Raw genomic sequence first — 22,283 nt, 5'->3', positions numbered from 1 at the left:
TGCAGGTGAGAACATGGGAGAATCTCAAAGCTCTCAAAGATGTCCTCTGTGAGGAATAGAGGACACTCAAGTATCAGCTCCTTTACCAAAGTAGAAATAGAGATCATCACATCCATCCTCACAGGTGATGGCAAAAGAGCCACCTCGGACACTGCTAGCCAAGGGGATCTTGACCCAGACATGTCCACAGAGTGTGTCTTCTCCAGAACTCACGGCTAAGTTTTTAACTACAGATCTGAGTCCTTTAGTGTGCCCATGCCATATGACAACCTAATGCATAGCAGGGTGGCAGCTGGCTGTTCCCAGGACCACTTCTTAGCTGTGAAGGAAAGAAAACACTTCCACTTCTTATCTCCAGGCCAAAGTACAGGGAGCAGCTCACAGGTGCTTTGCAAATAGAATGGATTATTTCTAAACAAACTTGGTTGGGAAGAAAGTCATCAGTGTGGCTAATCTCCTTCTCCACCTTCTGTGCCTTTCAGATCTCTTTCTGGGTTCACTGGGGCAGAGGACTGCTGGTCCTCCTACCCTACCCTCGAGTGACCGAGGCATGTGTCTTCACAAATACTTCTTTTCATCGACCAGGGTGTCCTAGGACACCCTCCCTGGGGTCTGCTAAAAGCAAGCGTAGCAATATGACCGGGGGAACTCATGTCTGGAGGGACTGTGATAGTGATGGTACAGTGTGGGGGTCACTTCCCTGCTCTTGTTTTAGACACACGGCGTTTCGGCAACTGAACCTGTGGACTCAGAAGGGACCACCGAGTCCTTTCTTTCTCATGCTCCCATCATCACTGTTTCTTTCCCTTGAATTTCTCTTTGTAGCAAACCCTCTCCACAGACTGTGCTGGTCTGTGTTTATGATAACTGGGGTTCTGAGCACTCGTGCAGCCCTGTTGCTCCTGTCCTGGCATTTCTCCAACAGAGTCCAAAAGATAAAACATGTTTGTAGGAGGTCACGGCCCAGCCACTGATCATGACTGTACATCTCACACTCTAGCACAAGTCACAGCACCACCTGAACAAGGATTGGCGCCAAAAGGGGAGGTGGCTCCAGGAGAAGACTCTGAGCCCAAGATCCCAGGGTGGTGCTGTCTGGCTCACTACACCCTGGGAGGCCTCGGCCTCTGGTCCCGCCCTCCGGGGATATCCTCATCTCTGCAGTCCGAGCTGCTAGGCTTCTAGTTGTTCACCCTCACAAGTACACTTGAGAGGGCTGTCTTTGAGTTCTGCCTCTGCTGGCCTCATCCCTCTGCTATGGGTGCCAGGAGATACCCGTTGCCATCTGTGCAGATGCTGCTCTGTTGGATCCTCCTTGGCCTTTTACTGGCCACCGTCAGAGGTGAGCGTGTCCCTCTAGAGAGAAGGTCATGGCACTATCTTGATGTTGTGGAGATCTGTAGGCATGCCAGAGTCCGCAGGCATGTCAGATGTGTGTAACGTTAAGAGCGGTGAGACTAGACTTGACTAGCAGCACCCTGTGCTGTTTTATTGCAGGTGAATGTGTCTTGAATTTGCCTGGTAAGGGTTCTTAGTGAATATGCTGTTTCGTGGTCACCCTAGGACCCCCAAAGTCAGGAAGATGCCTGTGGAAGTGTGTATGGGCAGATGCACCCCAGACATCTCTTGTAGGCGCAGAAGTTTGGGTCACTAACAAGATGACTGCCTGACCACGGTCCACCCTGAAAAACCTGTGGCAGGTGACATTATGCCTCCCCAGAACCTCATGCCTGTCCTGTGTGTGGCTCTTTCTGTACCAGGCAAAGAGGTTTGCTATGAACGTCTTGGCTGCTTTTCCAATGAGAAGCCATGGGCAGGGATGGTTCAGCGGCCCTTGAAGATATTACCTTGGTCCCCAGAGGACATTGATACCCGCTTTCTTCTGTTCACAAATGAAAATCCGGACAACTACCAAGTAAGTGTGGGCATGGGATGTCTGGGTTGGGTGACAGAACCAGTTTGGACCACATACCAGGGCCCCTCAGTAGCTGGCTAGGGCATAATTAACACTTTGCAACTGTCCTCCTAATGCGGGAGCTCTTGGCTCTAAGGATCATAACCCTGAGTATGTGAGAAAAAAATATAGCAATAAAATCCAGAGACTACAAACTCTTACACATTAGTGTGCAGGTCTCCAGGTCCACCCTAGAAACCTGTCGAGAAGAAAAGCAACAATGACATTTATGGAGAAGGTATAACCCAACTACATCCTCCATCACCTTCTCAAAGGGCAATGGAGCAGTAACATATACAAAGCAAGAAGCCACAAAGCGGGAAAGGCGGGAGTTCAATTCACCACAAAGGGTTTTAAAATATGAGGTCTCTGGGGTGACTTTCAGGACAGGCCTGACCCAGATAGTCAGGTGACCAGAGAGTTTTTCGATGATGACTTGGCCATGAGTTCAAGTAGCTCAAACTTTGGTCCCTGGCATTCGGTCTGCCTCTAGGTGCCTGGGATCACCCACTCTGGGGCTTGGTTCCTGCAGCCTGGAAGCTGTGTAGACACAGTGGCCATTACTGCCTTTGTTGTCCTACCCTTGTAGCATTGGCTGGCAGAAGGTTCCTGGGCAAGGCTGTGGGGACATGGAAGTTGATTCTAAAGAATCAGTCTCCCTAGAACCAGAGCTCAGGCTTGTGGCTTCCAGCCAACGGTTTTCTACCTTCCCTGTGACATGAATCTATTTGGCTACCAGAGGAAGCCTCAAGGCCCCTCCCAGGATAATATTTCCAAATGGATAAAATAAAACTTAATGGGCTGCAAAGGAAATCAATTAGATTGAAAACAGTCATCAGAACATGAAAGAAACAGAAAATACGAAGCATTGTATTAAATGTGCCATTTTATCATCTCAATGAAGATTGATCTGAAAACCACTGCAACTAAGCAGTAATGAGTATAAATGATACTTTGAGGTATTTACAACAACTGCCACGTGGCACAGAAGTATCTGTGACTTTAACTGAGGAACTGAGTCATGGCTATCGCCAAAACCACTATAGTTTCTTGCCTGAACCATGCTTAACAGATACTAGGTTTGGGTTCAAGGTACAGGAAACAGGAAGTCAGTGAGTTTGTACCCTTAGATTCACAGGACTCGCCTTCATGGTTCTGCACCTGGGATCTCAGTCTCATAGTTCTGTGTCACCAGCCCGCATATGGACCAGGGCAACATTCAAATTCATTTTGTCTAATTAAACCAGGTGATCTCTGCCACTGACCCAGCCACCATCGAGGCTTCCAACTTCCAACTGGACCGCAAGACACGATTCATCATCCACGGCTTCATAGACAAGGGAGAGGACAGCTGGCTGCTGGACATGTGCAAGGTGGCCACCCATACCCCTCGCCGAATCCACCAGGAGAGGAAGTGCTCCTGGAGGAGAAGGATTCCTCCTCAAAACCCATTAAGGAACACCTCCATTGCCATGTTCTCCCAGGGTTGCTAGCCAGCAAGACTCAGAAGTGAGGACGCCACATGCTACCTGATGTTGTCTCTGACTCGTGTGTAGCATTAAAGTGAACAAACACATGGCCCTCTTTAGCTCGAGTAGCTCACAGAGTGCTCTGTGTATGTGCCGGGAGCCACCGGCCACACGCAGGTTTGGGGCCTTTGAGATGCGCTAGTATGCACAGATGACGACATGCCTTGTGAGCTTTTCAGCCTCAGAATTCGTTTTCCTCTGACCGGGTAGTTTCTTTGTGCCTGGCTATGAGCATCTGAGACCAGGAAGTCATCCTCCCAGGCCTCAGTTTCCACATCTGTTAAGTAAGATGAGCATCCCCAGTTCACAGTGCTGCCCTCGAGGTCAGCTGTGCCGGGCAGGAGGGAAACAGATGCTGTGGCCAAGGACCGAGTTCTTTGCGGAGGTGAATTCCTTTCTCAGGGGTGTACCACCTGGCTTGCTGATGAAGTTCGTTCTCTCTATTCTTTCCCCTAGAGGATGTTTCAAGTGGAGAAAGTGAACTGTGTTTGTGTGGATTGGAGGCGTGGCGCCAAGGCGGAATACACCCAAGCCGCCTACAACACTCGGGTCGTGGGTGCTGAGATTGCTTATTTAGTACAAGTGCTGTCGGTAAGGGCTCCCTGGGGCCAAGTCTGGGGCAGAGTTAGAGAGGGGCGGGGCTAGAGAGGGGCGAGACTGCCACCTTGTCCACAGAGATTGCTAAGGACCTATGGCAGGGCCGGAGCTGCAGGCCAAGCAAACCAAGTTCTCAACCCTCTCCTGAGGTGAAGCAACAACCTTCCTCCCTCCTGACTGTCCATAGTGTCCTAGCTGCGGACCTGGGAACCTCAGTTTCCTCTTTTGACACAAGGCCTTCCTTGCAAGTTGTTCTGGGAACTGAAAGCCCACTGGGACGCCCAGCAGCTCTCTCTGTGGAAGGTGGCTTTGGAGCTTTATCCTTTATGTGGGAAAGCAGCGGGGTGGGGCCTTACTCTTGGCTCCCTTTCTTCCCTGCTGTAAGTTCCAGAAGGGCCAAGCTCCCCTCTCACTGCGCCCAGTCCTCTGCAACCAGGCAGAGGCCTCCATGGCGACACCAGGTGGCGGCAGCAGCCGGAGAGGTGGCCTGCAGTTAGCGCGGTGGCCACTGGCCAGCACTGTTGCTGCACGCAAGAGCATGGAACCTTCCCCAAGGGCCCAGCAAGCTGCAGCATGGCCTGGCCAAGCAGTCCCAGTGGAGGGCCAGTCCTTTAGCAGAGGCCAGCCTCTACTCCCGGACCTTCTCGTTCCCACATGGATCTCGGTGGCCTAATGCTTCCTCTTTCCACAGACGGAGCTGGAATACAGCCCAGAGAACGTGCACCTCATCGGCCACAGTCTGGGAGCACACGTGGCCGGGGAAGCAGGCCGGAGGCTGGAGGGCCACTTGGGCAGGATCACAGGTAGGAACCCTGAGAGCCAGTTTGGGGTCCCAGGGCCAGGAAGCGATCAGGGGAGGCCTCTGCCAGTGCCTGTCCCAAGGCAGCGGACGACCCTCCTGCTTTCCTGATTTAGGAGATACCTTGATTCAGAAAGAGTTGTCCTTGTTTCTTAATACCTATTATAAAATCTACAGTCATAGATTTAAAAAAATATGTTTGTAAAACAAGAAAAATATAACCAGGTTCAGGTGTATGAAACCTAACTTTGGGGACATTACTGCTGGAACATAGCCAAATAATCAGTGGTATGATTTTTTAAAATTTGTCAGTTCCATTTGCTCCTTGAAGGTTTTTGCTCATTTGGGCGCAGCCAGGAAGAGACTTGTCACTTAGGAGATGCTGAGTGACTGAAGGAAACAGCCCCAGTCCATGACCACAGGACACACACAAGAGCAGCTATTCCTTCTACGCTGTCCAACTTGCCCCGCTCAGGGCACTGCATTGAAGGATAGGGACAGTGTTTTATAATGCCGTAGACATTGTTTGCAGGGGCCTGTCTGTTACAGCTTTCTGTGGGATTTTCATAATAAACCTATGAGAGGGTCGGCCTGTTCTCTCTCTGGATGGGCATGGACACTTGAACAGACATTCTACCTTCTGGCTTCTCTGTGAAAACGGTGGGCACAGCCTCTGCTTCAGGAAACCTGCTGACGCATCCAGAATGTAGGGAGCTAAGGAGACAAGGAAATAAAGTAAACAAATCCAAAGTAGAATTTATGAGCGCAGAATAATGCCATGGCTAGGACAGGAGGAGAAATAAAAGCTTCCATGAGAAGGCCGTATTTGAGCTGGGGCTTGGTGGAGAAAGAGTTAAACAGAGGGAGACTGTGTCACTAGGTCAGGAAGCTGTGAATGGCTTGGGGAGACATCAATGATGTGTGGGTCTCAGGAACTGGGGAACAGCTGAGTAAGACCTTGGAGCTTATGATCTCAGTGAGGAAAATCAGGAAAGGAGAAGTGAGAGCGACGAGTGTCCCACCCAAACACTCCCTGGAGCTGATGCTAGGCATGTCTGAGCATTTTCTAGGCAGCATCCCTGTACCAGTCCTCTGCCCTGGCTTCTTTCTCTCCAGCAGGCCAGAAGCCGCAGCCTCTCAGAGCTGTGATCTCTGGGGTGTGCAGGGCTTTCTTTACCCAGCATCCTCACCTCAGTCTGTGGTTTGACACTTGGAGCTTATCATTCATGGGGTAAGATCATTCTACCTCTGTTCTACCCTTCAGGACTGGACCCCGCAGAGCCCTGTTTCCAAGGCCTGCCTGAGGAAGTTCGGCTGGACCCCTCGGACGCCATGTTTGTAGACGCAATTCACACAGATAGTGCCTCCATAGTTCCCTACCTAGGTGAGTTCTTCACCCCCAACTCCTCATGACCAGGGACTGATGGCCTGTGTCCAGGTGACAGCCTCCTCCCAACACACACAGCTACAGAGGGAACATTCAACATGGTTAACTACAGAGCACCTTAGGTCCCAATCAGTAACAATGGACACCGGCCACAGCAATTACCCAGTACAATGCCGCTGACATGGGGCCTGTGACCCCAGGCTGAACCAAAAAACTCTATTAGTCCAGGGAGGCGATGACTCATCCATCCCGGCATCTCTCCCTACATCCAAAGGAATAGATGTTTTCACTTGACCTGATAGAAAAGTTTTTAGACTTTTTTATTTAGAAAAAAATAAATTGACAAAGCTTTGGCTGCAGTCTGTCCTGTGGGAACTACATCTTTTTGTTCAATTCTTCTAAAATCAGCATTCTTTTTTTTAAAAGATTTATTTAATATGCTTACAACATTCTGCCTCCATGTATCCCCCCAGACCAGAAGAGGGAGCCAGCTCTCATTACAGATGGTTGTGAGCCACCACGTGTTGCTGGGAATTGAACTCAGGACCTCTGGAAGAACAGCCAGTACTCTTAACCTCTGAGTCATCTCTCCAGCCCCTAAAATCAGCATTCTCTTTTTCACTACTTTGCATCAGATAGCCACTCAGGAAACCTGTGCATACAGGGTATACTTTAACAATAATGACAACGACGGTGACAGACACAGCATTTAGTGGATGCTTAACACGTGTGCTTTATGGAACATTTTGCACATAACAAGTTTATTACGTATGACACACCCTGAAAGGTAAATTGCCAGCACCTCACAGCTGAGGAGACTTGCTGAGACTGAATAATTCAGCAAGATCGTGAGGCTGGCCCGCGGAACCAGGGCTTGATCACAGGTCTGTGTGCCTCAAAAATCAAAAGCTCCTGCCCAAAGAACCTCTGTGGCCTCACGATAGCAATGCATTCTAGAGGACTTGAGAGGTAGTTCAGTTTTGGAGAACCGCTGTCATAGGCCCACTGTATCACAAATTTGAGAAACTACAGTGGGCATGGGTTTGCTCGGTGGTCAAAAGCACTTACTACATTTGCAAAACAGCTGAGTCTGGTTCCTAGTGCCCATGCTGGGTATCTCACAACGGTCTATAAACTCTACCTCCAGGAAGTAGTTGCCTCTGGTTTCTTAGGGCACCTGCACTCAGGGAATATACTCACACACAGACACTCAGTACATACACAATTTACTAAAGATCTAAATGAATAATATAATACACATCCTTCCAGATAACACACCAACTGGTTCCTTGTGACCTTGGTCTTACCGACTGTCCAGGGCCTCTCCAAGGTAGACAGATAGGCACATATATGAATAGATATATACCCGCTCACCCATAACACATCCTCTCCCCACCTTGCCTCCTGTGTTGGTCCTGCCAATCGCCTATCCGAGATCTCTCTTGTGAAGAGAGTTGATGTGGTGAAGGAGAAAACTGCCAAGGTTTGTGCTTCTGTTTGAATGGACTGAACACTGAAGCCAGATGTAACTTTGGGACCATTTATTCCCCTGCTCACTTCAGCTTCAAATGTTTCAGGTTTTGGGATGAGCCAAAAGGTCGGCCATCTGGATTTCTTCCCAAACGGAGGAAAGGAAATGCCCGGATGTCAGAAAAACATCCTTTCCACCATCGTGGACATAAACGGAATATGGGAAGGTAGGTTAAGAGAGAGAAGTGAGTCTTACCTGCAGAACTGGAGCTTGAAAGCAGAATGTAGGAGTCTGACCACCACGGTGATGAACTCGCTGCCATTTATCATGGCTTTGCTCTTAGCCAGGCATTGACAACACTGCGAGATATTTGCCCCTACTTTGTACATGCAGGCACAGGGTGCCTGGACAGCTACATATTTTGTTCAAGGGTACACTATATGTAAGCTGGGCTTCTTACTGGAAGGCTCTGAGCTCCTAACTCAGTTGCCAGAAAGCCAGGGTAAGACAGACACAGCAGCAAACACCCAGCTCTGGCTCTGCCCCCACCCTCACCATGTCCTCAGCTCCTGCTCCTTGAAGAACTGCAGATCATCACAGTATGTGGAGGTTCTACCCTTCTTGCTATTGGCTGTGTCAGGCAGGCAACTGAGGTAGCTGGCTAGAAGAAGATACACTCTGAGGGTTCGAGGCATTCGTGGGCAGGGAGGCCTGAACTGCTAGCAGCAGTGTGGCTTCCTAAAGCCTGTGTGTCACTGTGTTAAGAGAGCAGAACTTACTTACTATTAGCTGGCATGACAGCCACTTGCTCTCTTTGTCCCTCTCCTGAGGACAGACTTCACTGTCTTCTCTGGAAGGGTCAGTGATCATTTCATTTGTCGTTATTTTCTGAACTGGAAGCTCCATGTGGCTGGATTTAGCCCATCACCCCAGTACCTGAAGCAAGCACCAAGCACATGTTGAGTGGTTTGTTGTGGCCTTTTAATGTCCTGTGTGCTTAATGTCTGGAAGTAGTATGGATAAAGCAACTTTCAGAGCCTACTGACAAGTAAACAGCTTTTGACCTCTTGGTCCCTTACCTGGTAACTCATTGGGGGATTGGCTGTCCACCCCCCAAAAAAGCCTGAGTCGTGATAACAGCTGCCACCTCCCAGAAGTGACGAGCAGGGCACACACAATAGCAGAGAGCCCAGGTTTAATTAAAGAGGCAGTTTAGAGTGAAGCAGCCCATGAGCACTGGAGTGTGTTTCTATTGTATGCCACACAAGTCATGCAGGCCCTGGGCATAGGGAACAATTGAACACACTCTCTCCTCTATTATGGGATCCCTGAGCAGCAATTTTTGGATGAAAGAAACAATTAAGCTTAAAGCAGGTTCTGCTGTCTACTGAGGGGCGTGAGAGTGAGCACTCTGGGCTGGATGGTGGGCGGTGAGCACAGCAGGAGACTAGGAGCTGAGATAGCAAAGCTACCCCACCCACAAAGGGAACAGGTCGTTTCTTGATGAGTGACTCCCATGAATGGTCCTATTCGATTCCTCCATGGGAAGTTTTATGTCAAGTAACTAGAGAAATGAAAAGTGATTTTCTTCCCAACAAATCATCTTTGGGTCAAAGTAGAAGGCAGTGCACTGGAATCACCCGAGTTTGGCCCAGCTTAGAGTATGTGTGGTGGGAGGTTACTCAGCATTAACGCAGCCTTAACAGTGAGACCTGAGAAGAGCTGGCCCCCAGGGAAGACTGTGTGCCCACATGGCTGCTATGCAGCACTGTTCTGGGAATACTGACAAGAAGTCAGCACATGCTTGGTACAAACGCAACCACCATAGACCTAATGACACTGTCCAGTCATGGTTGGCTCAACCCAAGGCTGTAGAGTTCCCAGATAATGAAGACCACCTGTGGATTATCTCTGTCTTATCTTCTCTCTACTTGCATACCTTGTGTGTGTTTGGGTTTTAAAAGCTAAGTCTTTAAAAAGCTTTTTAAAATCAACTGTTCTACTTTCTCTTTCCATATATATGCAGATTTGCCTGTATCTATCTGTTTCTCCTTCTCTGTGTCTATCTGTCTCTTTCTCTCTCTGCCCCTTGGCTCTGCCCTCTTTCAGTCCTTTCATATGTTACACATACTCAACAGGCACACTTCTAGAACTTGTCACTCCTCAGCAGTTGCCTGGCCCTGAATTCCGAGGGACGGAGGCCGCTCCTTGCTCACTCAGAATAGTTGGCCTTCTGAAGGTGAAGGCCCTTCTCTCACTCCTGTGGCCTTGGTTTTCTCAGGGACTCAAAACTTTGCAGCTTGCAACCATCTCCGGAGCTACAAGTACTATGCCAGCAGCATCCTCAACCCCGACGGTTTCCTGGGGTACCCCTGCACCTCCTATGAGGAGTTCCAACAGGTAGGTCACTGCAGGGCCCCAGAGAGAAGAGCCTGGTGACCCTGCTGCTTGTGTTCATCTCTGTGACATATAGCACAATAAAAAGATGCCATCGACTCTGCAGACATGAACGGGGGTGGGGGGATGAAGAGATTTCCAAAGCCCCTTCCTCCAGCAGTGAACTGGAGGGGAGATCACATTCATTGCTGGCCACACTGGACCTCTCTAGGGTCCCCAGCTTTTAATTTAGGACAACTCCCTGTCTACAAGCAGGTTGAAAGAGGAGCACAAAAGTGTCTGTTACACCTGTCACTTACACACACCAATTGCTAATGTTTCAAACACAAGCATGTGTGTGGTTTTGTACCTTAAGTATGTGAAAGTGAATCAGAGATATTAGGGCACTGTGCTCATAGGCCCTGCAGTGTTCATCTCCAAGAACAGGACCACCCTCCTACAAAGGGACTTAAGTTCATCTTCGATACACTAACATTTTAAATGCGTAGGCCATGGTCAAGACTCCATGTATCTGAAGTTTGCTGGAACTGTGTCAGCTTGCCACTGCCCTTCCTTCCTAACTTCCTTTGTTTTTCCTTCCATCTTCCTCCTTCCTTCCCTCTTCCCTTCCTCCCCATCGCTCCTTCCTCTTCTCCCCATCTTTCTTGCCCTCTGCCCCTTTTTTCCTGCATTGCCTTTATTGCCATGCCTCTTTCCTCCCTGATCAGAAGCAGTTCCACGGTTTCCAGAACACAGATAGTTCTGAGGATTCCAGACAACGTGTTTGGTAGAATGCCCATGCTCAGAAGTGGTTTATTTCTGATTTTGAGATTGACATAGGGCCCTTCTCAGTGAATCACAGCCAGGAGCATCGGTTCACTAGCACTTTCTCTAGTATTTGACAGCTGAAGTTTGCTTACTCCGTAAGGTCATGTGTGCCAGATCTCTGTTATAAAAATACTAACTAGTTCTAAACAACCTTTTAGGGAACTCTGCTTTTAGCAATAAACTAAAAAAAAAAAAAAATGGAGTTTTTGTTGATGCTCTTCACCTAAACCAGTTCTCATATCAAATATTGCAAAACTCTCAAGTTTCTAAAATATCTTTATCAAGTAAAAATATATTTATTCTTTTCAAAACTAACTTTGACCCTGACATCTTGAGAGGTATCAGGGTTAAAAGAACCTCATATGTGATCATCATGGCTTGTGATTACTTAGTGAGTAGCCTTGCCTGCACTGGTTACTGCAAGAGACTGGGCAGTCACACTGCCTCCAACATCTGTCTGACTCTTTGCAAATCTCAAACCACATATTTGTGGTAAGGCATAAGGTCAGAGAACAAAGCAAGTGCTTGTCTGATTGGAAGGCCCAGTGAAGGAGCAGCCATCTACGGAGTACTGGTGGGGTCAACCAAGTTAGTCAAGTCATTCGTAGCAAAGGACAAGTGATTAAAGATCCTTGTTTTTCTCTCATTCTTGTTTTGTTTTGTATTTTTGAGACCAGGGTCTCTCTATTTGCTATGGCTGTCCTGGAACTCAATATATACACCAGGCTGGCCTCAGACTCAGAGATCTGCCTGCCTCTGCCTCCCAAGTGCTGGGATTAAAGGCGTGTGCATCACCATACCTGGCCCAGATCATTTGTTGTCTTCCCAATTGACTTTTCCCCAGAATCATCATCTCACAGTCTTCCTTCTGATTTATTTTACTTTTTCCTATAGGACTTGTCTCCCAACTGTAAGTTTTGGAGGTACATGTTTGGGAGTTCTACATGGTCAAGAATGATCATGTATACAATTCTGAGAATAAATGAATGGATCCACGGGTCCAGGGATGTATAGGTAAATAAATGCATGGATGTTTGAGCTAGTAGGATGACTGAGTAACCAAGAGGATGAATGAAAGATGGGTAAGCAGAAGGATGGGTAGAAATAAAGATAAAAGAGAGATCAATAATCAGCAGACAAATGGTAGGAAGGAGGAAGGAAGGAAAGATGAAGGAGTGACCTGGGACAAGGTCTCCTACTAACAAATGATCTCTTCCCCCCTAGAATGGCTGCTTCCCTTGTCCAGAAGAAGGGTGCCCCAAGATGGGACACTATGCTGAACAGTTTGAGGGGAAAACCATCGCCGTAGAACAAACCTTTTTCCTGAACACAGGAGATAGTGGTAACTTTACTTGTAAGTTCCCATTTCACTTAAAAATCTTTTACAATTAATTTTAAAAGCATCTGAGCTCTGTTAGTAAAGCCCCTTGGTATTAAATGACTAAAAGTTCAACTGTCACCTGCCCAAGCTGTCGTGTAAGGGTGGCAGAACAAGGCATGCCTTAGGGCTCACTCACTCTAGTAACTTGTAGGAAAACTAGATATCAGTGAGCAGCAGCATCCCATGTCCACCTACTCATGACAGAGAAGATACATGCCTTGAAACAACAACAGAGTGACTGCCATGTGACTGTAAATCAGAAAGCCACAGAGATGACTACCGCCAGACAGTCATCGCACATGACTGTCGCACACACTCACACGCAATGCATACAAATGCACAGACACAGACACACAGCACTCCATTGTCACGGGTTTCATATTGCTCAAGTTCTCATTAGAAAACACAAAAGAGTTGATACATCAAGATTAATTTGTCATAAGTAGAATCAAACTAATTGAAAAGCCTTTTCTGAGGTAGCTTTAAATTTAAATGGTTATATAGTATGCACTTATATTATTTCGTGCAATCCTAACTTTATCATAAAAAATAACTCATTAGTTATATACTATACAATTACATTATTTCCTGCAATCCTACGTTCATCATGAAAAAGAATAACTCGTTAGTATCCATAAAGCCTTAACAGGCATTTCCCCTCCATAGAGTCACTCTGCTTCTCATTCCACAGAAACACTGATGTGCTCAAAGATTCTTACCCATAGGGTTGCTTTTAAGCAAAAGATTGAGTAGAAAATCTGTCGACCAGTTGGGAAAGAAGGAAATGCTCAGACACCAGGAGTAACAAAGCCACCTGCAGCCAATCCTTAGGCAGTGCAGGCAGCTACAGCAGCACTCTGCAGATGACAGCTCTATAAACACATCTGCCCCCTAAGGTCCCGGGGGCTGGAACTGAGTTCAGCACAGCGGCATGGCCAGGTTCTACACACAAGCATCTTCCAACTGCATCCTGCCTCTTAGTGCAGAAAGGGCTGCAGAGCCTCTTGGAGTCCCTTTAATAATCTCATCCATAAGGGTTCTGCCCTCACGATTTATCTTCCAAAGGTTCCTCCTCCTCCACCACTACTGTCACCTCAGCCGTCCCCGTTAGGTTTACTGTTACTTTGAGGAAGCAACATGACCAAAGGCAAGTTGGGTAGAAAAGGGGTTATTAGGGTTCACTTCCAGGTAACACTGCATCACTGGAGGAAGTCAGGACAGAAGCCCTGGAGACAGGAGCTGGTGCAGAGGCCATGGAGAGGTGCCACTTACTGGCTTATTCCCCATGGCTTACTCAACCTGCTTTCTTACAGAACCCAGGACACCAGCCCAGAGATAACACCACCCACAATGGGCAGGGCCTCCCCCATCAATCACTAATTAAGAAAATGCTTTACAACCAGATCTTATAGGGGCCTTTTCTCAATTGAGGTTTCCTTTCTTCGGGTAACTCTAGCTTGTGTCAAACTGACATAAAACTAGTCAGCTCTATTGACCCCTTGTCAGCTTGATACACAAATGTATCACTGTTAAGCCGCAACCTTTCCTTTATCGTTCTTTGCCAAGATCACACATTAATATCAACATTGCAATGCACTTTCTAAAATTTAAAAGTCCCAAAATGTTTAAAAATTGAAACACTTAAAAATTCAGCCTCTTTAAAATAGTCTTTTAAAATCTAAAGTCTTTTTAAATTAAATTAAAAGTCTCTCGACATGGGCTCCTGTAAAATCAAAACTAAATACTTTCTTGCTTTAAGAGGGAAGACCCAGGACACAATCAATCTGAACAAAGCAAAACCAAACTCCAACAATGTAAATACTCAATGTTCAATTATCTATGATTCACTCACAATTTTCTGGGCTCTTCCAAGGAGCTTGGGTCTCCTCTCGGCCTCTCTCCTCTGCAGCACACGGGGCTTGTCTTCTAGACTTGGTCTCACTTCACATCACGGTTGCTGCTGCTCTTAGCAGTCATCCCAGAGTACTAGCATCTCCGAAATGCTGGGGTCTTCATCTACACCCGGGCTGCACCTTCATCAATAGCCCTCTCTTCTTGGTGCCAAGCCTCAACTTTCTCCATGGCCCCTTCAATCCTGGGGCTTCCACAGCTACTGCAGCTGCACCTTCACCAGGGCTTCTCTGGCCTCTCACAGCACCGAGCCTCAGATGCTCTCCATGACCCCTTTATGCCTTCAAAATCAGTGCCACCTGGGAGACTCTTATACTACCAAGTTTGTCTGCCAGCACAAGGTACAATCTTGGCCACCTCTGAACACAGCTTCTGTGTGTTGACTCTCAGAAAACACTTCCCGGATGATTTCACATTAATGATTCTGGTCTCTTCCTAACCATCCCTGATTTCCCAGCTCCAGCTATGCAGCATCGACTATCCCCGTTAAACAAAGGTTTTGCTACAGTGATTCTGGACTCTTGCTAATCACAGCTGACTCTTCAGCCGAGCTGACTGGACCCATAGAATGATTAAGGGACTCTGAAACTTCCCTCTGAAGCTTCACAAGCCTGGCCCCCATCATCTCAGGGCTCTCAATGTTCTCATCTTCATAGCTTCCACAGAACAGCCCCCTGAGCTCTCGACACTCAGTGGCTCTTCTGGCCCAAAGTTCCAAAGCCCTCCCACAATCATCCCAAACACATGGTCACAGCAACACCCCCACTACCCGAGTACCAATTTCTGTCCTAGTTAGGGTTTCTTTCTTTCTTTCTTCTTTTTTTTTTCCGAGACAGGGTTTCTCTGTGGCTTTGGAGGCTGTGCTGGAACTCACTCTAGTCTGGCCTCGAACTCAGAGATCCGCCTGCCTCTGCCTCCAATGCTGGGATTAAAGGTGTGTGCCAGCAACACCCGGCCCTAGTTAGGGTTTCTATTGCTGTGATGAAACACCATGACCAAAAGCAAGTTGAGAAGGAAAAGGTTTGTTTGCCTTATGCTTCCACATTTAAGTCCATCACTGAAGGAAGCCAGAACAAGAAACCCTTAGGTAGGAGCTGATGCGGAAGCCGTGGAGGGATGCTACGTCCCATCTTGCTCATCACGGCTTGCTCAGCCTGCTTTCTTATTGAACCAGGACCACCAACCCAGGGATGGTACCACCCATCAAGCACTGGGCCCGCCCCCATCACTAATTAAGAAAATGCTCTACAGGCTTGCCTCCAGCCCAGTCTTAGGAAGGCATTTTCTCAATTGAGGTTCCCTCCTTTAAAATAACTCTGTGTTGCATTGGCACAAAACTAGCCACCACAAACAAGACTTTAACATACAAATTGAGGTGGAGAAGGGGGACACTCTCCTGCATCCATCAGGGCCATGTGTAGCAATGGCCTGTCCTTCATCCATTGGGGCAGACACTGTGTTATGCTCAGCTGTTGTGTTTTCTGTCCCCTTGGTCTCCTCACCTTGCCCGGTTATGTGAAGTCATGTGTCAACTCCATGGAAGAACACAGTCACACCCGCCTCACCTCTTACCCGAGGGGAGTCGATCTTAGAAAACAACACTTCCAATTGAGTCATATGTTTCCCCAACAAGATAAATTTGTTGAAATGATATACTTCTTGGCACAGGTTGGAGGTACAAGGTGTCAGTCACACTGTCTGGAGCAAAGAAACTGAATGGGCACATCTTGGTCGCTTTGTATGGAAGTAACGGAAACTCTAGACAGTACGAAATTTTCAAGTAAGTTCTGCAGCAAATGCAACAGCTAAGAATTCTATAAGAGGTGACTCATAAAGGCTTGGCTGTCCACCACTTACAGATGCAGGTGTTTACTCAGCAGAACCCAAGCCCTAGACCAGCCAAGCTGGGAGGAAATTGCCATGTCTAATTTAATCAATCACCCCATTTTATATAGGAGAAGAGGAGTCCCGGTGAGAAAGAGCCTATTGTTTTAAAAGGATCACATGCTGACTGCTTTTGTTAATCACAGGAGGATGGTGTGTGTGTGTGTACATGTGCAAGTGTGTGCTTTTGTATGTGTGTGTGTGTGTGTGTACATGCTCATGCGTGTGTGTGTGTGTGTGTGTGTGTGTGTGTACATGCTCATGCGTGTGTGTGTGTGTGTGTGCACATGCTCATGCGTGTGGTGTGTGTGTGTGTGTGTGTGTGTGTGTGTGTGTGTACATGCTCATGCATGTGTGTGTGTGTGTGCACATGCTCATGCGTGTGTGTGTGTTTGTGTGTGTGTGTGTGTGTGTGTGTGTACATGCTCATGCATGTGTGTGTGTGTGTGCATGCTCATGCGTGTGTGTGTGTGTGTGTGTGTGTGTGTGTGTGTGTGTGTGTGTAATGTAATACCCAGAGTTGGATCCTAGGACCTCCTGCAGGCTGGTCAAATACTTCACCACTGAGCTGTGTCTCCAGCCTCTTTTTAGTGTTTCTGTTTACTTTGTTTTGAGACAGGGTCTCACTAAGTTGCACAGGCTGTCCTTGAACTTGGAATACTCCTACCTCAGCCTTATAGATAACTAGAATGACAGGCCTGCAGCATCTGGCCTGGATTGGTCTTTTTTCCTTTTAGCAAGACTCATCTATATGATGCACACCTTGCCTCACTCCCCACACGCACCCCAATACACACAGAGGCACACATGAAGCCTGGGGCCCACGGCTTGTTCCTATCATGGTCTCATCCCATGTATGTATGGCATGTATGAAGAAGAGCTTGATAAGTATGTGCTGAGTGAATATATAACTTAGATGGTAAAAATTAGATTCTGGTTTGCACTAACTTTAATGGTTCCACGTGTGAGTTTATTTGACAACTTCTGGAGTTACTGATGCGACATTCTCAAATTGTGTTTACCAAACTGCATGCATCTTTCAACCAAAGACTGCATCAGTTTGTCCTGTAGCAAACTTTAGAGTTACCAGCTACCCCAAGCACTTCACTCCAATTTGGGACAAACAAAAACAATGGACATGTGAAGACTGACTTTTTTAAAAAGACGTGTTCTCCAGAAATGCATTTGCTTGTGAAGCCCCTGGGTATGTTTGCAGATCTTCCATGTGTTTGCTGAAACCCAGCACCCACTTCATTTAGAAACAATGGGTGAATGTCATCTCTATAGTCACGCGTGCGCTGACATGATATTTCTGTCTGTGTAACCAGAGGGTCCCTCAAACCAGAAGCAGTGCATGTTCGAGACATCGACGTGGACATGGAAGTCGGAGAAATCCAGAAGGTTAAGTTCCTGTGGAACAACAGAGTGATAAACCTCTTCAGGCCGGAGATGGGAGCGTCCCAGATCACAGTGCAAAGTGGCAAAGACGGGAAAGAGTGCGTATCTGAGATCCTTCTGTCTGGTTGTGTTGATGCGCCTGTCTTCGCTTCCTTCCACCCACTCGCTCGCCTCCCCACCCAGCTAAGCTCTTTCTTCCTTCTCACTTCCTCTTTCATCACCAAGTCAAGTTTCCCACCTTTCACCCCATCCACTCATTACCCAGCTTTTCACTCCACTTTGCCACCTACCCATCTGATTTACTGGGAAAACTTGCGATCATTTCCCTTAGACAAGGATCAACGTGATGAAGGGCAAAACATTGGTTGGTTGTAAGATATGAGAAACAAGCAAGTGGGGGATTCTTTGCTTTCTGATGACAAAGTTATCTAGGAAAAATAGTGGTGGGATTAGTTTCAGCTAGTATGCAGTGTTTAGTGTGAACTGGGGTTTTGAGATTTTGGCGTGAGAGGGTTATAGACGTATGTTTGGCTCACAGCGACAATTCTCAGGGAAGAGAATCTCCTTTAGTAGGAGTTGTGATAGAACCAGCTGCTGGAGGTTCCGTTCTGTTTCTGTGATAAAAACACTCTAACCAAAAGCAACTGGGTGGTGAGGGGAGAGGAGTATTTTAGCTTATATCTCCAGGTCACAGTCCATCACTGAAGGGAGTACAGCACCCCAGCACAGACTGAACTCTAGCCTGGACTTGAAGGCAGGCCCCCTTGCCAGCCCAAACAGCATTCTGTGGCCAAGGAACTCACTCCATAACCAGATGGAGAATCTTGCTTGCCAGGTGGCTCAAAGGCCAGCTTACACTCAGCCAGTTTTCTTCAACAGCTCAGGACTGCCTGCCTAGGGGTGGTGCTTCCCACAGGGGGTGGGACCTCCTAAATCAATTAAAAGTCAAGACAGTGCTCCACAGTGGAGATAGTGCTCCACGGTTGCCTGCAGGCCAATCTGGTCTGAATGATTCCTCTATTGAGGTTCTCTAAGACAACTCAAGAGCGTGTCAAGTTGACATTTAAAAATAACCAGGAGACCAAATAACTTCAAAACATAGAAAGAAAAACCTCAACAGATACCTCAACATACCTCAACAGATAGTCATCAGAAAAATAATGAGATTTATCAGAAGGAAATGTAGACCTCAAAGGGAAAACCTGCTCTGGGCCAGTGATGGGGCCACTGCTGGCTTCCGTGAGATGGAAGAAGCAACAGGGGAAGCCTGAGTTAGAAGCTTCAGTTTGATGCAGCTGACACACTTCTGGCATTTGGAAAACCCTCAAGGAGAAGAAGGGTTGATTCCTAGTTAGAATCAGTTGGGTCCCCACCTAGAGTCTTTCAGTCTGAGGAAGCAGACCCGGGAGCTAGATCACTATTGTCTAACAGTCTCTTCAAAGCCATAGACCCACTGACAAACCAGCCTGCTGCTTTCCCCACAGGTACAACTTCTGTAGCAACAACACTGTGCGTGAAGACGTCTTACAGTCTCTTTACCCTTGTTAAAGGTGTGCTTGGGCTCCTGCCTCTTTCCATAATAAATGTTTTTAGTGCACTTGTTCTGAGCTTGAGGTGTAGCACGGCATTCTCTGTGTACCGGGAAATGATGAATGGGTTAAAGGCAAGGTCACCACAAATAATACTACCTGGGATTACACACACACACACACACACACACACACACACACACACACACACAGACACACACACACACACACACACACACACACACACACACACACACACACACACACACACACACACACACCACACACACACACACACACACACACACTCACACACTCACACACACATTCACACACACACACACACATTCACACACACACACACACACACACACACACACACACATTCACACACTCCTCTGTCACATCTCTTGCATTTAGGACATTTTGTGTATCTTGTGCTCCTAGAACACCAAAAACTTTTGTGTTTGGGGTTAAAATCAATCTGTGGCATCAAAGAGAAAGCTTCCAAACAGCAAGTTAATACCTGCACTTGGCACAGATTTCAAGTGATACAGAACGCTCCTACGTCTTCAGGTGTCCCTGATTTTCTTCCAAGGGACAACTTGAGTTTATTTCCAATAATAGTCTATATGTGTATATGCTCGTGTCCACCTCAAACCCTACCCTTTTGTCCAGGCACAAATGGAAGAACACTGTATGTGCTGTGTTTTTAATCCTCCATAAATTGGGTATTATTATCTCATGGTACAGAAAGGGGCTCTTATTCATCAAGAAGCTTTGTGAACTCCAAGGGCAGGCATGCAGGTGTGAATGGTGGGTCCTCTTGCTGAAAAGGACAGGCTCTTTCCATCACAAGTACTCACACAATTTATTTATTTTTGCAATATTTTCTGCTGGGTGACCTTGATGGGCCATAGTGGGGAGTCACTGTTTAGTTCTTAGAATCTAGAAATGGCCTCACTTAGTAACTTTCAAGAATGGTGTCCTGGCGGCAGAGACCAATGCTTGAAGTGAGGAGCTCACTGTGGGACTGACGTGCTTCCGCTCAGTATCTTGGGGTTCTCGGCCCATTCTCCTCTCCCTCGTTTTTTGTTAGTATTTTCCAACTCCTTTTCCCTGAAACCCTATGTATCATCATTTAAAAGTCTTAGTTTGTACAATGAAATGGGCTGTTGTCTGAGCCCTACTGTGTGTTCTAGATAAAGCCACAGAACACAGAGCTTCTGCTCTTGGTCTTGATTTCGTATTACAATCACTGTGGAGCTTTTCATACCCTGGCTGTGCCCTAGCCAAGTCGCCACCTCTGTGGTGGACACCTGTACTTTTTAAGCTCCTAGGAAATGTACAGCCAAGGTGAAAGACACTGAGTACAGTTCCTTCTGGGTTTCTAACAACACCTCCCTCCCCTTGCATTATTTCTTTAGGTTACACGTGCATCTGTGTGGTTGTTGTTGTTGTTGTTGTGTGTGTGTGTGTGTGTGTGTGTACTCTTGTGTGTGAGTGTGTGTGTGTGTGTGTGTGTGTGCATCTGTGTGGTTGTAGTGTGTGTGTGTGTGTGTATGTACTCTTGTGTGTGTGTGTGAGTGTGTGTGTGTATGTGTGTACATCTGTGTGGTTGTAGTGTGTGTGTGTGTGTACTCTTGTGTGTGTGTGAGTGTGTGTATGTGTGTGCATCTGTGTGGTTGTAGTGTGTGTGTGTGTGTGTGTGTGTGTGTGTGTGTACTCTTGTGTGTGTGTGAGTGTGCGTGTATGTGTGTGCATCTGTGTGGTTGTTGTGTGTGTGTGTGTGTGTGTGTGTGTGTGTGTGTGTACTCTTGTGTGTGTGTATGTGTGTGCATCTGTGTGGTTGTAGTGTGTGTGTGTGTGTGTGTACTCTTGTGTGTGAGTGTGTGTGTGTATGTGTGTGCATCTGTGTGGTTGTAGTGTGCGTGTGTGTGTGTGTGTGAGCGCGCGCGCGCACGCGTGCATCAGTGCATGTTCTAGAGTTACAAGTGGCTATGAGCTGCTCAGTATGGGTGACGGGAACCAAACCCAGGTCCTCTGCGATGGCAGAGCATCGAAGCCCTGACAGCCCATCTCTCCAGCCCCTACAGATCCTAACAGTGGGAATAAAGCTTTTCAGGTTTGCCAAGCTGGCTCTTTCACAACCACATGACCTCTCCATGCTCAACAACAACCCTGCACACAGGGTAGCCATTAGGGTTAAGTCAACACCACATGCAAAAAAGCCAAGTACCACAGAGCCTGGTAAATAATTAGCAGCCGATCCATGAGGCAAGAAGTACCAGTTGGCATGCATTTGATGCAGGACTTCCCCTGTATGCTGTGAATATGTTTTATTACCATTGGTTAATAAAGAAGCTGACTTGGCCAATAGCCAGGTAGAATAGAGCCACACAGGAAATCCAAGCAGAGACATAGGAAGAAGAAGGGTGGATTCCAGAAGACACTGGCAGCCCCCTGGGAAGCCAGATCTGAGGTAACAAGCCAGGAGCCTCGTGGTAGAATACAGACTAATAGAAATGGATTAGTTTAGTTGTAAGAGCTAGGTAATAAGCCTAAACTAACAGGCCAAACAGTTTGTAATTAATATTAAGCCTCTGAGTGATTATTTTATAGGCGGCTGTGGGATGGGGGTGGGGGCAGGGAGGCAGATAAAAACCTTCCTCCTCCATGGGTTTTATTTTGGAGTGATACAGAATCAAAAGAAAACAGCAAAGACAAGACCTAGCCTCAGAGAAGGTGTCTCAAGCAGGCACAGCCAAGGCCAGGTATGTAGATACCATGAGTAGAAGAGCACTACTGTGGAGAAAGAGACAGAGGAGATGAGCAGGTAGCCCACAGAGAGGCTGCCGTGATGTTGCTCTTGAAACAATAGCAACAGCATGATGCTGAACAGTAACAGGAAAGGAAGCTACATCTCATGTGTCTCACAGTTCTGCAGGCTGGAAAGTCTAAATGTCAAGGTCTGTGTCACAACGTGGTGGACAAGTGGGCATGGGCAGAAACGAAAGGGAATCACAATGACCTTATAACAACCTATCCTCCTGAGAAACAATCCTCCTGAGACCTGCCTCACACCCTCGTGAGGGCATCAGTCCCTTCCAACAGTGCTGTCCTCCTGGTGCCCAAAACACCTCACCTCAAAAAGACCTCATGAAGAAAGACCCCCAACATCTCAACATCCACCAAGGGGACCAGGGTTCCATTATTGTCCTTTGAGGACAATCACATCG

The 22,283-nt window shown here is 47.3% G+C and overlaps 1 protein-coding gene across 1 annotated transcript; it reads left to right on the top strand.

Annotated features, from left to right (window-relative positions):
* Nucleotides 1-1,257: 1,257 nt before the first annotated feature.
* Nucleotides 1,258-19,218, top strand: LOC100758718 (pancreatic lipase-related protein 2). Its single transcript, XM_027406893.2, has 12 exons — nt 1,258-1,342; nt 1,761-1,915; nt 3,202-3,327; nt 3,940-4,074; nt 4,772-4,883; nt 6,144-6,263; nt 7,844-7,963; nt 10,019-10,137; nt 12,166-12,295; nt 15,902-16,013; nt 17,446-17,613; nt 19,000-19,218. The coding sequence occupies exons 1-12, from the start codon at nt 1,258-1,260 to the stop codon at nt 19,061-19,063; spliced, it is 1,446 nt and encodes a 481-aa protein (XP_027262694.1). The 3' UTR covers nt 19,064-19,218.
* Nucleotides 19,219-22,283: the final 3,065 nt, after the last annotated feature.

This window comes from Cricetulus griseus, chromosome 3, assembly GCF_003668045.3.
Source record: "Cricetulus griseus strain 17A/GY chromosome 3, alternate assembly CriGri-PICRH-1.0, whole genome shotgun sequence".
NCBI classification, from domain to species: Eukaryota; Metazoa; Chordata; class Mammalia; order Rodentia; family Cricetidae; genus Cricetulus; species Cricetulus griseus.
Note: the sequence above shows the minus strand (reverse complement) of the source record. Positions and strands in the feature narration are given on the sequence as shown.